Here is a 16,629-nt window from a genome sequence, read left to right as displayed (position 1 = left end):
CTCCCCCACATGCACGTGTTCACTCTCTCTAAATAAATAAAGCAAAAATAACACATTAGAACCAGATACTAGAGTTGGTAATTTTAAGTGTATTTATTTTGAGAGTGAGTGCACGCATGTACACGTGTACATGAGTGCAGAGAGAGGGACAGACAGAATCCCAGGCAGGCTCAGAGCTGCCAGCCCAGAGTCCCACGTGAAGCTGGAACTCACAAAGTGTGAGATCATGACCTGAGCCAACATCAAGAGTTGGGCGCTTAACTGACTGAGCCACCCAGGTGCCCCGAGAGTCAAAACTTTAATTGCAGTGGTGTTAGAAGCACTTCTATGGAGAATACCAAACACTCTGTAACATATAAGTAAATCTGTTATTAATAAATTGAATACTTGGTAAACGTAGCACCTTTTTGTGTGACTATTTCTCTTTAATCTGTTACTAATCGGTCTAATGATCCTTCACTTGTAGGAGATAAGAGGACCTTTTGGTAGTTCTTGTAGGAGACATAGTAACTTATTTTATTATATTTGTTGCATACCTAAGGACTTAAACTTTTTTGTTTTAAAGTTCCTTACTAACAGGCTGACTAGATAGTTAACTTCTATATTCTAATAAAAGACCCAGGATAATAATTTAAAAATACTAAGTGGAATGCACTATATGGAGGATAAATAGTTTGAGCTACAAAGTATATGAATTAGGGTATGGATTTGTTACCTTTTTTTAAAGTTTAAATCCAACATTTAAAATCACAAGTTTAGGAGCACCTGGATGGTTCAGTTGGTTAAGCATCTGACTCTTGATTTCGGCTCACCTCATGATTTCACAGTTGTGAGATCAAGTCCTACATCAGGCTCTGTGCTGAGCATGGAGACTGCTTGAGATTCTCTCTCTGCCCTTCCCAGATATGCACATGTGCACACGCTCTATTTCAAAAATTAAAAAAACCCACAAGTTTAAATTTCTATATTGTTAATAGGACATCGAAAATATTAATCATTTTATAAGTGAAATAAGCTAAAAATTGACTAATCATCGTATCTCCTGATGATTTAGTAAAGTAGATTTCTAACTATCTTATTGAATAAAGCACACCAAATATAAGGTACTTAATTTTTCATTCAAAGGTTTTATTCTGTGTATCTAAAATTTTTTGATGAACTGCAGAACTTTTCAGTTACCATTTTGTTTAAGTTAGATTATTGAGGTGTAATTTACATACAGTAAAATTAAACTTTTTTAGTGTCCTCTACTTAAGATGTACTATCTTTACCTTTTTTAAGTATAGATTTAATTCTGTGCATGTTGTCAGTGATATTAAATGTATTCATGATGTTGTGCAACCATCACCACTACCCAATTCCAAAATGCTTTTCATCTTGTAAAATGAAACTGTACCCATAAAACAGTAACTTCCTAATTTCCTCCCATACCTTCTAGCTCTTGGTAACCATAGTTCTACTTTCTGTCTCTATGATTTTGACTATTCTAAGTACCTCAGATAAGGGGAATCATCATATATATTTGTCTTTCTGTGACTGGCTTATTTCACTTAGCATATGTTTTTAGAGTTTACCCATGTTGTAGCATGTGTCAGAATTTGCTCCCTTTCTTGGGCTGAATATTTCATTGTATCTATATAACACATTTGGCTTATGTATTTATCTGTTGATGGACACTTGTGTTGCTTCCATGTTTAGGTATTGCAAATAATGCTATTGTGAACATGGATGTACACATATGTCTTTGAGCCCTGGTTTTATTTCTTTTTAGTATATACCCAGAAGTGGTATTGCTGGATCACATGGCAGTTCTACTTTTATTTTCTAAGGAACTGCCATAATGTTTTCCACAATGGTTGTACATTTCACAGGCCCACCACTAATGTACAAGAGCTCCAATTTTCCACATTCTTGCCAACACTTGTGGTTATATATGTATTTTTAATAGTAGCAATCCTAATGGATGTGAAGTGATATTTCATTGTAGTTTTGATTTGCATTTCCCTTACAATCAGTGATGTTGAGTGTCTTTTCATATGCTTATTGGCTATTTGTGGATCTTATTTGGCGAAGTGGTTATTCAGGTTATTTGCCCCCTTTTTGAATAGGCTTATTTGGGTTTTTTGTTGTTCAGCTTTGGAGTTTTATTAAAAAAATACTGTGTATATTAATCTCTTATCCAATGTATGATTAGCAAATATTTTCCCCTTTGTCTAGGTTGATTTTTTACTCTGTTAATAGTGTTTTTTGATTCACAACATTTAAATATTCCCATGAAGTTTAGTTTGTCTGTTTTTTCTATTATTGCTTACATGTTTAATGGAATAAACAAATTATTGCCAAGAACAATGTCATGCAGCCTTTTCTCTATGTTTTCTTTTAAGAGTTTCGTAGTTTTAGTTAGGTCTTCTGTTTAAATCTTCGGTCCATTTTGAGTTTTTTTGTTTTGGTATTAAGTGTCCAACTTTATTTTTTAAGTATCCCTTAGACTTGGGATATCCAGTTTTCCCAAAACCATTTGTTATAAAGGCTCTCCTTTCCGCATTCAGTGGTCTTGACACTCTTGTCAAAAATTGTCTGACCATATGTGAGTGTTTATTTCTGGGCTCTCTATTCTATCCTTTTCATCTGGATGTGTGTCTTTATGCAGGTACCACACTGTTCTAATTACTGTAGCTTTGTAGTATGGTTTGAAATCAGGAAGTGTGGGTCTTCCAGCTTTGCTCTTTTTCTAGATTTTATCTATTCAGTGTCCTTTAAGATTCCATATGAACTTTAGGAGAGATTATTTACTTATTTATTTTTAATGTTTTATTTATTTCTGAGAGAGAGAGAGAGATACAGTGTGAGCAGAGGAGGGTCAGAGAGAGAGGGAGATACAGAATCTGAAACAGGCTCCAGGCTCTAAGCTAGCTGTCAGCACAAGCCCGACACGGGGCTCGAACACATACACTGTGAGATCATGACCTGAGCCGAAGTCGGACGCTCAACCAACTGAGTCACCCAGGTGCCCCTAGGATAGATTTTTTAATTTCTGCAAAAAAAATTAATTAGAAGCACAGTCTTGATAGATGTACGATTTTTGGTTAACAGTGTTTTTTCTTTTCGCATTTGAATATATCAATCAGATCACTGCCTTCTGGTCTCCAATATTTCTGATAAGAAATCTGCCAATATTCTTATTCAGGATACCTTGTATGTAATGTATCCCATGTCCCTGTTTTCAAGATTTTCTTTTTATCCTTGACTTTTGAAAGTTTGTAATGTGTCTTGTGTGGGTCTCTCTGAATTCATCTTTCTTGGAGTTTGTTGAGTGTCTTGGATGTTTATATTAATGTTTTTCATCAAATTTAGAAAGTTTTCTGCTACTGTTTCCTCAATTCTTTCTGCCCCTTTATCTTTCTTCTGGGTTTCCCACAATACATATTTTGTTTGGTTTGCTTGTTGTTGGCCCATAGGACCCTAAGGTTCTGTTCACTTATCTTTAGTTTTTTTTCTTTCTGTTCTAAGGAGTTGATTATTTTCATTGTCCTACTTTTTAAAAATTTTCTTAAATGTTTATTGGGGCACCTAGGTGGCTTAGTCGGTTAAGCGTCCAACTTTCGCTTAGGTCATGATCTTGCGGTTCGTGGGTTCGAGCCCCGCGTCGGGCTCTGTGCTGACTGGCAGCTCAGAGCCTGGAGCCTATTTCAGTCTGTATCTCCCTCTCTTTCTGACCCTCCCCTGCTCACGCTGTCTCTCTCTCTCTCCTAGAAATAAATAAAAATATTAAAAAAGAAAATGTAAAAAAAATAATAAATTTTCTTAAATGTTTATTTTTGAGAGAGACAGAGTGCAAGTGGGAGAGGGGACAGAGAGAGAAGGAGACACAGAATCTGAAGCAGGCTCCAGGCTCTGAGCTGTCAGCACAGAGCCTGACACGGGGCACAAACCCACAAACCGCGAGATCATGACCTGAGCTAAAGTTGGATACTTAACAGACTGAGCCACCCAGGCGCCCCTTCATTGTCCTACTTTCAGGTTTGCTGATTCTGTCTTCTGCTTGTTCAGATCTGCCTTTGAGTCTTTCCAGTGGATCTTTCATTTCAGTTGTTATATTTTACATCTCCAGAATTTTCTTTTTGGTTTCTCTTTAGATTTTGCCTCTTTTTTGATATTTCCATTTTGTTCATACATTGCTTTCTTGACTTTTCTGCATCTTTGTAATTCTTTAAGCATCTTTAAAATGATTGTTTTAAAGTCTTTCTCTAGTAGGGCTGCCATCAGATCTTTTTCAGAGGCAGTTTCTATTGATTTTTTTTTTTCCTTTGAATGGAGTTGTCCCTGAAAATTTTTTCCTGTTCTTAGTATGCCTTGTGATTGTGTTGTTATTGTTGTTGAAAACTGGATATTTGAATCTGATAATATGGTATTCCTGTTAATCAGATCCTTCTCCTTCCCCAGGGTTTGCTCTTGTTGTTTTTATTTATTGTTCTTCTTTTTTGATTGTTGTAGACTGTCTCTTTGCAAAAGATTAACCTGAGGTATAAACCTAAGGTGTTTTGTGTCTTTTCTCAGCCTGCATGTGTGGCCAGTTTGTAATTTACCCTGTATCAGCTGTTGCTTTTGAGAAAAAGAGAACAATGAAGGGAGGCAGAAGTGCTTTGAGGCACTGGAGGTAACTTTAGCCAGAGTAGAGGAGGGGCTTACAACAGTGGGGGAGGTAGCCAACAGCAATGGCCATCTTCCTCTTTGTATGCATTCCTTTGATCAGAAATAGCAGTCAGTAATTAAAGCACTGGTCACCAGTAGTTGGGGGATAGTTGTTTTTGCCCACTCTTGTTCCTGTAGGCTGTGTGCAAGCTGCTCCAGGAATATGTGCACAGCTGCTTGCCACTGGGGGTGGGGAATGAGTACCTGTTACTGCACTCAGGAGCTGCAGTTTACCATGCAAGCCATGCCCTAGAAGTTGCAAGCCTTCAGTAGACTCTAGAGTTTCAAAATGGTTACATTAGATTCTGCCAGTGCAGTTATTAACAGTGTAGATGGGGAGACAGATTCCTGATGCTTTCTACTTTGCCTTCTTCCCAAAATCCTCTCCTCTGATTTGTTACTTCTTAAAATATTTTTTTCCATAAATCAGAAAAGAACTCAGAAAAATAATGGTTTAAAACCTTTTTTAAATACTGTGATGGGCTACTGGGGGGTGGGAGATAATTTTGTTATGTGCCAACCCAGAAATTTATAAATTTACAATATTAGCACAAATGAATCAAATTAATCTTATTTGGTAGACATTTTTAACCATATAAATTTGTTGTGGGGAATGTGAAAATAGAACCATCAACCTATGTTATGTTTTCTTGATAAAGACCAAACTCTTTATTTCACAGACAATTGTGGCTATTAACAAAGACCCGGAAGCTCCAATTTTTCAAGTGGCAGATTACGGAATAGTCGCTGATTTATTTAAGGTAAGCTGGCCATCGCAGAGGTGGCTGTTACCTAGATTGTCATCTAAGAACCTTTTAGAGTTGGTCCGAAAAGAAGCTATTATAGGAAAATATTGTTATATTTGTGTACCTGTGTGTCTCCCTGTGTATGTATATATTAATACATGTACACAGTTTTGAAATACTCAGAATGAAGTTGTCCTGATAAATACATGACATTTATAAAGTATTATAACTTTCCCTTTAAGAGGGAGTCCGTTGGGGCCATTGTTTTTCACACTAACTTTTCCTCCCACTGGTGTATCTTAGTGGTCAAATGACTGCCATTAATTACTGTTCTCACAGGGGTGCCTGGGTGGCTCAGTTGGTTAAGTGTCCGACTCTTGATTTTGGCTCAGGTCATGATCTCACAGTTCATGGGTTTGAGCCCCACATAGGACTCTGTGCTTCTGGTACAGAGCCTGCTTGGGATTCTCTCTCTTCCATCTCTCTCTCTCTGCCCCTACCCCGCTTACTCTCTCTTTCAAAATAAATAAATAAACTTAAAAAAAAAAAGGTAGTCCATATTGTCTTTAAAATATCCACATGGCTTTTGGCATCTTCTGTGCAGTTAGTACACAATGTGAAGTGATTCAGGTAACTGTAACCTAGAATCATATTTGACAGGTACCATAAAGAAATTCACATCTTAAATAACCTTATTCAGAGATTTGTCAGCAATGCTACAGCTTTTTAGGGGAAGAGTAGGCACTCAAGTCCAGTTTATCTGACTCAACAAGTATGCTCTGCTTGAGAGTGAAAGGCCTTCCTAACCTGATAAATGTAGGAGAGAACACTTACTTCCCACTCTTCACACTCTTCACCGTTTTGAGTGTTCTTTCTACCCTGCCACCACCCTGTAGTTGTCCCACCCATGAGCGAAATTACTTAGTGATATCGATGTGCACCTGATACTCATTTGGCCACATTTAAAGGTGATAACTCATGCATGGCCTGGCCTCTTTTTGTCCCTCAGGGCCTGCCTGCAAACTTCTAGGTTGCCTTGTGCAGAGAGTACTCATGCAGGCATTGAGGCTCTGAAAGTAGCATTCAGCCCCTGGGAGAAGTGGGTTTGCTAGAGTGAGGAACCCCTCGCATAGAATTACAGTGAGTTACTGTGGGCCTTAATAGAGAGGCTGCAGCCTGAGAATAGAGCCAGGGTGGTCCTCTTGGCAAGAGGATTGGCCCATTACCGTGGCTCCACCAGCAGTGTATGTGATCCAGATGAACTAATGAATGTATTTTGAGAACACATCTGTACTTTGAAGTGTGTGTTCATAGAGCATCCTTCCCCTCAGGAGCGCCCTACACCCTGCCCCTCAGAGAGCCTGTATCTTGCCTTGGGAAGAGTACAGCTCCTCTTCGGTGATCCTGGGGTCCTGTAATTGAAATTTAGGATTTAGGTAGTTCTGCTGCACTTGTTACCTGGCCCAGCCGTGTAAGAACAATATATATGTTTTTAAGTTTATTGTTTTGAGAGAAAGATCATGTGTGTGGGTGAGCTGGGGAAAGGCAGAGAGAGAAGGGGAGAGAGTCCCAAGCACAGAGCCTGACGTGGGGCTTGACCTCATGAACCTTGAGATCATGACCTGAGCCAAAATCAAGAGTCGGACACTTAACCAACTGAGCCACCCAGGCACCCCTGTAAGAACAGTAATTAATGGCAGTCATTTGACCACTAAGATACACAAGTGGGAGGAAAAGCTAGTGTGAAAAATACAAATTTTTTGTATCTCTGTACAAGGATAACTTTATTCAAGTACCAAGCATTTAACTCCAGTGAGAAGAGATAAAGTGGTAAAGACCTTTTAAATTAAAAGAATGAAATTAAACACTTCTGAACCCTGTCCAAGTATTGTGTTGACATGTTTGCAAACAGACATCTATTGTAGTAGCCTTTTATTTTTCTTCAAGAGAATATTTTAATAAATTTGCAAGTAGTTTTGTTTATGTTTTTCTGTTAGTGTACTGTGTATTGCAACCTACAGACAGGGCTCACTTGGTAAATGGATGAAGGGTTAGACAGTTGGAAATTTGTGATATTTATACAGTGGACACCTGCCTTGGGGCAGGAGCATCTTTGTAGCAGTTACTGATGGAATGGTTTCATACACACTATGCTTCTTGCATTTAGGGCAGATCCCAGGTTTCACATGAGAAAGAGACAGGTATGTGAGAGAGTGAGAGTATGTGTGTGCCAAGAGAGGTATCTTGGTGAGAGTCCTAGGATAGTAGAACTGGAAAGGGACCCCAAGAATCATTCAGTTAGCTGATTTCCATCTGGAGATTCTTAAGCTATTCTTGGTGTTTTAAGAAGCCTCATTTGATTATGTGTTTGGACTAAGACCTAACGTTTATTTGCTTTTAGCTAGCATTATATTAAGGTAGTGATTATCTCATCCTGCTCAGAAGTCCTGAAGCACAGTTATATATTCCTTTAATTAATATAAATGGAGAAAAGTTAATCCTTTAAAAAGCAGTCTGGGGAAACTGATTAGATTATGAAAATGTTAAAAACATTGCTTGGGGGGCACCTGGCTGGCTTGGTTGGTAGAGCATGCGACTCTGATCTTGACATTGTGAATTCAAGCCCCATGTTGGGTGTAGGAATGAATTAAAAATAAAATCTTAAAAAAAAAAAAAAAAACAACTGCTTGAGTTGCAGCTTTCCGTTAGCTACTACATGTGTAACACAAACAAGTCATGTTCTTTTTTAAGAACATGTCCCAAAGAGATGTGATTTGGAGAAATTATTCTGCAAGTTTTTGGCACAACTAACCCAGGCTTCTGATCCCATTCTTTACTCATCACCCTGCCTTCCCATCTCATCAGGGACTGTACTGTGGCCCGGTGGTTCACCACTACTGCTCTACCCTTAATAAATTGCAGTAAAAAGGACCGCACCTTTGGCAGACTCCAGGAATTTAGACGATATCCATCAGATTGTTTTGTCAGTTGAAATCAGAATGAGTTTAACATAGATGAATATTGGAGTGATTTTGACCAAAAAATGGACAAGGTAGTGTAGTGACTATACTCTGTCTTTTAAAAATCAATTACTGGGGATCCTGGGTGGCTCAGTTGGTTAAGCAGCCGACTTTGGCTCAGGTCATGGTCTCATAGTTCATGAGTTCGATCCCCACATCAGGCTCTGGCCTGACATCTCAGAGCCCGGAGCTTGCTTTTGACTCTGTGTTTCCCTCTCTCTGCCCCTCCCCCACTTGTGCTCTGTCTTTCTCTTAAAAACACACACACATTAAAAAAATTTTTTAATTAAAAATTAAATTTTTAATTAAAAATTTTTTTAAAAAAATCAAATAGTTAAAAGTACAATTATGCAAATTATGAGTGAGTCAGAGCATTATCTATTTCAGATTAAGACTTTAAAGAAAATATTGTAAGTCAGGGGTGTCTGCCTAGCTTAGTTGGTAGAGCATGCAGATCTTGATTTCAGGGTAGTAAGTTCAAACCCCATGATGGGAATGGAGATTCCTTAAAAAAATAAAATCTTTAAAAAAAAAAGAAAGAAAATATCATAAGTCAAATAATAGTTATGTAAAAGGACTTTTTTAGACTAAATTTCTGTGTAAAAATTTTAAATTTCTAAATGTGACTAATAATTCTCCAAGTGATATGAGTGTCCACCAAACTTCGTGTGTGGAGTAAAAATGTATATTTATTCCTTACTATTTATTGTTTTATTTTACCCTTCAGTAATCATGAGTTAGAGATGACAAGTTGGCTTTTTCTTAATATAAGAAAAATAATATGATATAGTAGTTAAGAACTTTAATTCAGATTCTGTCTTGGCCACATACTAGTTATGTTATCTTGGCCAAGTTACTTAATTTCTCTGAATTTAAGCTTCCTCAAAAGTAATATAAATAATATACTACTGACCTTACATTATTGTATTGAAAGTTAAATGAGATTATGCTGTACCTAGTACAGTCTTAGTTAAATATTAGCCTACCTGTTTGTATTTCTTTTCATATAGGTACCTAATAGGTGTTCAATAAGTAGTAAATATTGTAATTGGAGTCAGAGTGACAGAGCACAGGACACCACCTGACTGGTGGTGGTGGTTGTTTTTAATAGCTTTCCAGAGATTTAATTCACAAATCATAAATTTCGCCCTTTTAAAATGCAAGTTCATTGAGTTTTAGTATATTCAGAGTTATGTAACCATCAACTATTTAATTCCAGAACATTTTCATCACACTGAGAAGATGCACATGCACAATCACTCCCTGTTCTGCACTCTCCCCAGCCACTGGCAGCAACTAATCTATTTTGTGTTTCTATGGATTTGCCAATCTTGAACATTTCATATAAATAGAATCCTGTCATATATGGGCTTTCTGTGGCTGGCATCTTAGCATAACGTTTTCAAGATTCATCTGTGTTGTCTCCTATATCAGCACTTCATTTCCTTTTAGTGCAAAATTGTGTAGATATATGCCTCATTTTGTTTATCCATTAATCATTTGATGGACATTTGAGTTGTTTCTACTCTGGCTATTATAAATGCTACTATGAGCATTTAAGTTTTTGTACAGACATAAGGTTTTGACATAAAACCTTATATAAAATGAGATTTTTGGGTATATATCTAGGAATGGAATTTCCTGGTTACTTGAAAACCCTATTTTTAGCATTTTGAAGAACTGTCAAACTGTTTTCAAAGTGGCTGCCCCATTTTACATTTCCACCAGTAACGTATATGAAGGCTCCAATTTCCCTATACACTCACTAACACTTCTTACTGTCCCATCTTTTTTGTTACAGACTTCCTAATTGTATGAAGTGGTAACTTGTTGTGGTCTTGACTTGTATTTCCTTGATAGCTAATGATGTTGAGCATTTCTTTATGTGATTATCAGCCATTTACAATGCACCTTTTTTGGAGATATGTCTGTGCAAATCCTTTGCCCATTTTAAAGTTGTGTTATTTGTCTTTTTGTTGTTGAGTTATAAGAGTTTTTTATATATTCTGGTACAAGTCCTTTATTAGATATATGATTTACAAATATTTTCTTCCATTCTGTGGGTTGTCTTTCCTCTTCCTTTCTTTTTCCTCCCTTCTTCCTTTCCTCCCTTATTCCCTCCCTCTTTCTTTTCTTTCTTTCTTAATTATTTTTATTATTGGCTTTATTAAATGAGTCATGAATCAGGCAGCATCCCATCTAGCGAGTAGAGGGAGCTCCTGTCTTTTCATTTTCTCCATGTCTTTTGATGCATACAAGTTTACATTTTGTTGAAGTCCAGTTTATTTTTTCTTTTATTGCTTGCCCTGTATTAACTGTCATATATGTGAAACTTTTGTCTAATCCAGTAGAGTGATTTTAGGCCTACGAGTATCTGTTCCAAGTCCCCACTTTGATTTCCTTTGGGTATATACCTATGGATTGCTGGATAATATGGTAATTCTGTGTTTAGCTTTTCAAAGAATCTCCAAACTGCTTTCTCTAGTTGATGCAACATTTTACATTCAGCAATGTTCAAATGTTCTAGTTTTTCCACATCTTCCCTTATACTTGTTACTTTTCATTTTTTACATCAAAGCCATCCTAGTAGGTATGAAATGGTATCTCATTGTGGTTTTGACTTGCTTTTCCTTGATGACTAATGATGTTGAGCATATTTTCATGTGTTTATTGGCCATTTGTATATCTTCTTTAGAGAAATGTTTATCCAAATCCTTTGCCCATTTTCTAATTGAATATTTGTTCTTGAGTTGTAGGAGTTCTTATGTATTCTGGATATTAAACCCTTATCAGATCTATAGTTTTGAAATATTTTCTCCATTTTGTAGGCAGGTTGTCCTTTCACTTTCTTGATAACGGCCTTTGTGCAAATGTCTTAAATTTTGATGAAGTCTAATTCATCTATATTTTCTTTTGTTTCTTATGGTTTTTTTAGTTATATCTGAGAGTCCATTGCCAAATCCAGGGTCAGGAAGATGTACCTCTAAGTTTTCTTCTAAGAGTTTTATTGTTTTAACTCCCCACAGTTATGCCATTGATCCATTTTGAATTAATTTGTGTATACGGTGTGAGGTGACATCCCATTTTCATTCTTCTGCATGTTATCCCAAGCACCATCTCTGTTGGAGAGACCATTCTATTCCCATTGATTGGGTTTTGCATTCCACCTGTTTTTTTAAACTTTTCCTTTCAGCCTCTCCCCAGTGTAGCTGTTCACTAGAGCATTCTAATCCCTTTACTCTCTGTCTAGAACCTACAGTGTATATCTCTGTCGGTCTCCTCTCAGTTTTTGTCCACGATGCTTTTCTCCTCTGTGTTAATGTCCACACTTAATCTCTTCCTCAGAACTCCTGGATTTTGAGCATTTAGTGACGTTCTTCTCATCTTACACTGTAATGTAAGTGTAATGTACACAGTGTAAGGTGAGCACATTTTTAATTGAGTAGCTCATAGGCCTCTGTCTTTTTCCCTCCACCAGGGGGTGGAACTCCTTGTGGGCAAGAATCAGGCCTGAACTTCTTTACCTGCCATGGTGCTTACCCTGAGGAAATACTACTTAAATAAGTGAAATATAGTTGTGTTGTGATTTCTATCAGTAGATTGTCTTATTTATTTAATGTTTTTATTTATTTTTGAGAGAGAGAGAGAGCAGGGGAGGGGCAGAGAGAGAGGGAAGACACAGAACCTGAAGCAGGCTCCAGGCTCTGAGCTATCAGCACAGAGCCCAACATGGGGCTCGAACTCACGAACTGTGAGATCAAGACCTGAGCCGAAGTTAGAAGCTTAACCAACTAAGGCACCCAGGAACCCCAGATTATTTTATTTTAGATTTATTTTTATTGTTTTTTAGTTTATTTTTTTTTAATTTACATCCAAGTTAGCATGTGGTACAACAATGATTTCAGGAGTATATTCCTTAAGCCCATTCCCTTCCCACAACCCCTCCAGCAACCCTGTTTGTTCTCTAAATGTAAGAGTCTCTTATGTTTTGTCCCCCTCCCTGTTTTTATATTATTTTTGCTTCGCTTCCCTTATGTTCATCTATTTTGTATCTTAAAGTCTTCATATGAGTGAAGTCATGTGATATTTGTTTTTCTCTGACTGATTTCACTTAGCATAATACCCATCCATGTAGTTGCAAATGGCAAGATTTCATTCTTTTTGATTGCCGAGTAATACTCCATTGTATATATATACCACAACTTCTTTATGCATTCATCCATCGATGGGCATTGGGCTCTCTCCATATTTTGGCTGTTGTTGATAGTGCTGATATAAACATTGGGGTGTGTGTGCCCCTTCAAAACAGCACACCAGTATCCTTTGGATGACTATCTAGTAGTGCAATTGCTGGATCGTAGGGTAGTTCTAATTTTTTGAGGAACCTCCGTACTATTTCCCAGAGTGGCTGCACCAGTTTGCAAAAGAGATCCTCTTTCTCCACATCGTCACCAACATCTGCCTGAGTTGTTAATGTTAGCCATTCTGACGGGTGTGAGGTGGTGTCTCAGCATGGTTTTGATTTGTATTTCCCTGATGATGAGTGATATTGATTGAGCAATTTTTCATGTGTCGATTGGCCATCTGGATGTCTTCTTTGGAGAAGTGTCTATTCATATCTTTAGCCCATGTCTTCACTGGATTATTTGCTTTTTGGGTGTTGAGTTTGATAAGTTCTTTATAGATTTTGGACACCAACCTTTTATCTGATATGTCATTTGCAAATATCTTCTCCCATTCTATGGGTTGCCTTTTAGTTTTGTTGATGGAATCCTTTGCTGTGCAGAAGCTTTTTATTTTGATGAGGTCTCAATAGTTCACTTTTGCTTTTGTTTCCTTTGCCTCCAGAGAGTGTTGAGTAAGAAATTGCTGCAGCCAAGGTCAAAGAGGTTTTTGCCTGCTTTCTCCTTGAGGATTTTGATGGCTTCCTGTCTTACATTTAGGTCTTTCATCCATTTTGAGTTTATTTTTGTGTGTGGTGTAAGAAAGTGGTCCAGGTTCATTTTTCTGCATGTCACTGTCCGGTTTTCCCAGCACCACTTGCTGAAGAGACTGTCTTTATTCCATTGGATATTCTTTCCTGCTTTGTCAAAGATGAGTTGGCCATACCTTTGTGGGTCCATTTCTGGGTTCTCTATTCTGTTCCATTGATCTGAGTGTCTGTTCTTATGCTAGTACCATACTGTCTTGATGACTACAGCTTTGTAATACAGCTTAAAGTCCAGGATTGTGATGCCTCCTGCCTTGGTTTTCATTTTGGCTTGCTTTGGCTATTCGGGGTCTTTTCTGGTTCCATACAAATTTTAGGATTGTTTGTTTTAGCTCTGTGAAAAATGCTGGTGTTATTTTGATAGGTATTGCATTGAATATGTATGCTTTGGGTAGTTTTGACATTGTTTTTATAGTTTATTGTCAAGTTGGTTTCCATATAACACCCAGTGCTCATCCCCACAAGTGCCCTCCTCCATGCCCATCACCCCCCTCCCCCTCCCCCCCATCAGTCCTCAGTTCGTTCTCAGCATTCAAGAGTCTCTCATGGTTTGCCTCCTTCCCTCTACCCACCCCCCATTTCCCCCTTTCTTCTCCCCTATGATCCTCCATTAAGTTCCTCCTAAACCTCCTATACGTGTAAACATGTGGTATCTGTCCTCTGCCTGACGTATTTCACTCAGCATAACATCCTCAAGTTCCATCCATGTTGCTAGTTTTGACATTTTAACAATATTTGTTCTTCCTATCCAGGAGCATGGAATATTTTTCCTTTTTTTGTGTGTTTTCTTCAATTTCTTTCATAAGCTTTCTATAGTTTTCAGTGTATAGATTTTTCACCTCTTTGGTTAGATTTATTCCTAGGTATTTTGTGGGTTTTGGTGCCATTGTATATGGGAGCAATTCCTTGATTTCTCTTTCTTTTGCTTCATTATTGACGTATAGGAATGCAACTGATTTCTGTGTATTGATCGTATATCCTGCAACTTTGCTGAATTCATGGATCAGTTCTAGCAGTTTTTTGGTGGAATATTTTGGGTTTTCCATACAGAGTATCATGTCATCTGTGAAGAGTGAAAGTGTGACCTCCATCTGGCCGATTTGGGTGCCTTTTATTTCTTTGTGTTGTCTGATTGCTGAGGCTAGACTTCCAGTACTGTGTTGAATAACAGTGGCAAGAGTGGACATCTCTGTCTTCTTCCTGACCTTAGGGGGAAAGCTCTCAGTTTTTCCCCATTGAGGATGATATTAGCATTGGGTCTTTCATATATGGCTTTTATGATCTCGAGTATGATCCTTCTGTCCCTACTTTCTTAAGGGTTTTTATCAAGAAAAGATGCTGTATTTTATCAAATGCTTTCTCTGCATCTCAGATTATCTTATTTTAAATATAAATTTACTTTCATTTAGTCTTACTGAATAGGGAGCTGTCTCTACAGTATCTAAAATGAAAATAAGACTCAGGTTCACATTCAATGAGCCTGAGTTGGCATTTTCTTTTCCCTGAGTAAGACATTGTTTGGTATGCTTGGAAAGTCTGAGGTTGATCGAATAAAAAAAAAGGATATAGATAATCGACAAAGTCCCCTTAACCCTTTTCTGGGGAGTATTTGTATAAATTGTTTAAAAATTGTGTGTTCTAACTCAAGTTAATGTTTGTTTCATTTAAAAGAAGTTGGGCTCTAGCCTATTTTTCATGAAACACGTAAGTCCCATGTGAGGCTTGTTTAGCATCATCTGTGTGACTGGCATAAGCTCATGGTCTCTCCACGGAGGAAAGCTGGGACAAGTGGTGCCAGCATTTACTGCTGCCCCTGAGCTAATGCCTGCTGGCTCCATGGTAAACACGGGCCTTTTAATAGGCTGGAGACAAAGTGACATTCGGAAGAAACAACATGTCGACAATTTCCTTAATAAATTTTGTACGAACACATTATTTCCACCTAATGGAAATGTAGCGTTTTTAAATAATTGAGAGCCTATATTCATCAGTGGCGAGTTCAACTGGGATCTCTCTGAGCTAGGACAGCCGACAGCCCTGTGGAAGACTGGGTAATTGATATTTTACACTAGTGGCACGGCTAGTTTTCAGGTGGGCTCCGTGTGACCCTCCCCTGCAGTCCCCACACACGGCCTCTGTTGTGCAGGCTGTCACAAAGCAGCTTCACACTGGAAGCTCCAGTTGCAGCCACTGAACTGCCAAGACTAAGGGTTAGTAATGAATCCTTTTTAAAATGGGAGCCAACTCCATCAGTTTTCCTTTGCTGTGGTTTCTTACTTTGTCTGCTGACCAGAAATTGCAGTAGCACAAGGCCTGTATTTTCATAAAGAATGGTGAAATTGAATGTTCACCGTGCAGCCTACTTTTATGTACAGAAGGACGGTAACATGTGCTGAAGAAGCAGCTGTAGTGTTTGTGGAAGGAAAGATGAGTGAGCAAACAGACAGTGAGAAAACAAGTGCTGGGGGGGGTGGAGGGCAGCAGGAGTCATGACCAAGGAGGAGACTTTGGTGTGGACTTTGAAGGAAAGTCCGGAGTGCAGTAGCGGTAGGAAGAATGCTCAGAAAACATGAAGGTAAAAAATACACATTACTCTCCTCACAAAAGATACATTGGACTCCTGTTCCTGTGGTGCCTTTGTAAGGTTTGTGGTTGTGTCGGAAAGGTTCCTAGGCAGTGCATGGGCCAGTGGCCCTGCTGGCCGCATGTCCGGGTGGTTTCTGTCTGCAAAGCTGTACTCCGCAGACGGGGTAGAAAGTCTTCCCGCGGACGGGAGGGAGGCCCGGCAAGCAGGAAGGGGGCGTGTGGCTTCTTTTGGCCTCTGTGCACTTCTTAAGGATCTATGACCACAGCACACTAAAGTCTCAAGTTGCTTAATTATATTTTTTTCTAATTTGCAGGTAGTTCCTGAAATGACTGAGCTGTTGAAGAAAAAATGAGTTCTCATATTTCAAGAAGGAAAATATGTCAAAGTATTCAGTCGAAATAGAAATTCATCACTAGTATAATAATCATTGAAAGTATGGAGAGCTAAATTTCGTAATTTCAGAAAAAATTCTCACAGATGCCAGAATGCTTTTTTATGAGCCTGTTATTATATTTCTTTTTAATTATTTGTGGCTCCAAACAATTCTTTTTTGAAATTTTCTAATTCTGTAATAAAATATATCATAATAAAACA

General features: G+C 38.1%; 1 protein-coding gene across 3 annotated transcripts in view; it reads left to right on the top strand.

Moving 5' to 3' along the window:
* ETFA (electron transfer flavoprotein subunit alpha) overlaps positions 1–16,629 on the top strand; it is an 80,622-nt gene extending 63,993 nt beyond the window's left edge. For all 3 annotated transcript variants that reach the window (XM_077780483.1, XM_077780481.1, XM_077780482.1), the window contains 2 exons: positions 5,373–5,453; positions 16,349–16,629. In XM_077780483.1, coding sequence (XP_077636609.1) covers positions 5,373–5,453; positions 16,349–16,387 — 120 coding nt within the window. In that variant the 3' untranslated portion in view covers positions 16,388–16,629. The remainder of the gene's footprint in view (positions 1–5,372; positions 5,454–16,348) is intronic.

This window comes from Crocuta crocuta, unplaced genomic scaffold (genome assembly GCF_008692635.1).
Source record: "Crocuta crocuta isolate KB4526 unplaced genomic scaffold, BGI_CrCroc_1.0 scaffold310, whole genome shotgun sequence".
Taxonomy (NCBI): domain Eukaryota; kingdom Metazoa; phylum Chordata; class Mammalia; order Carnivora; family Hyaenidae; genus Crocuta; species Crocuta crocuta.
The sequence above is the reverse complement of the archived record's forward strand: the minus strand, read 5'-3'. Positions and strand labels throughout refer to the sequence as shown.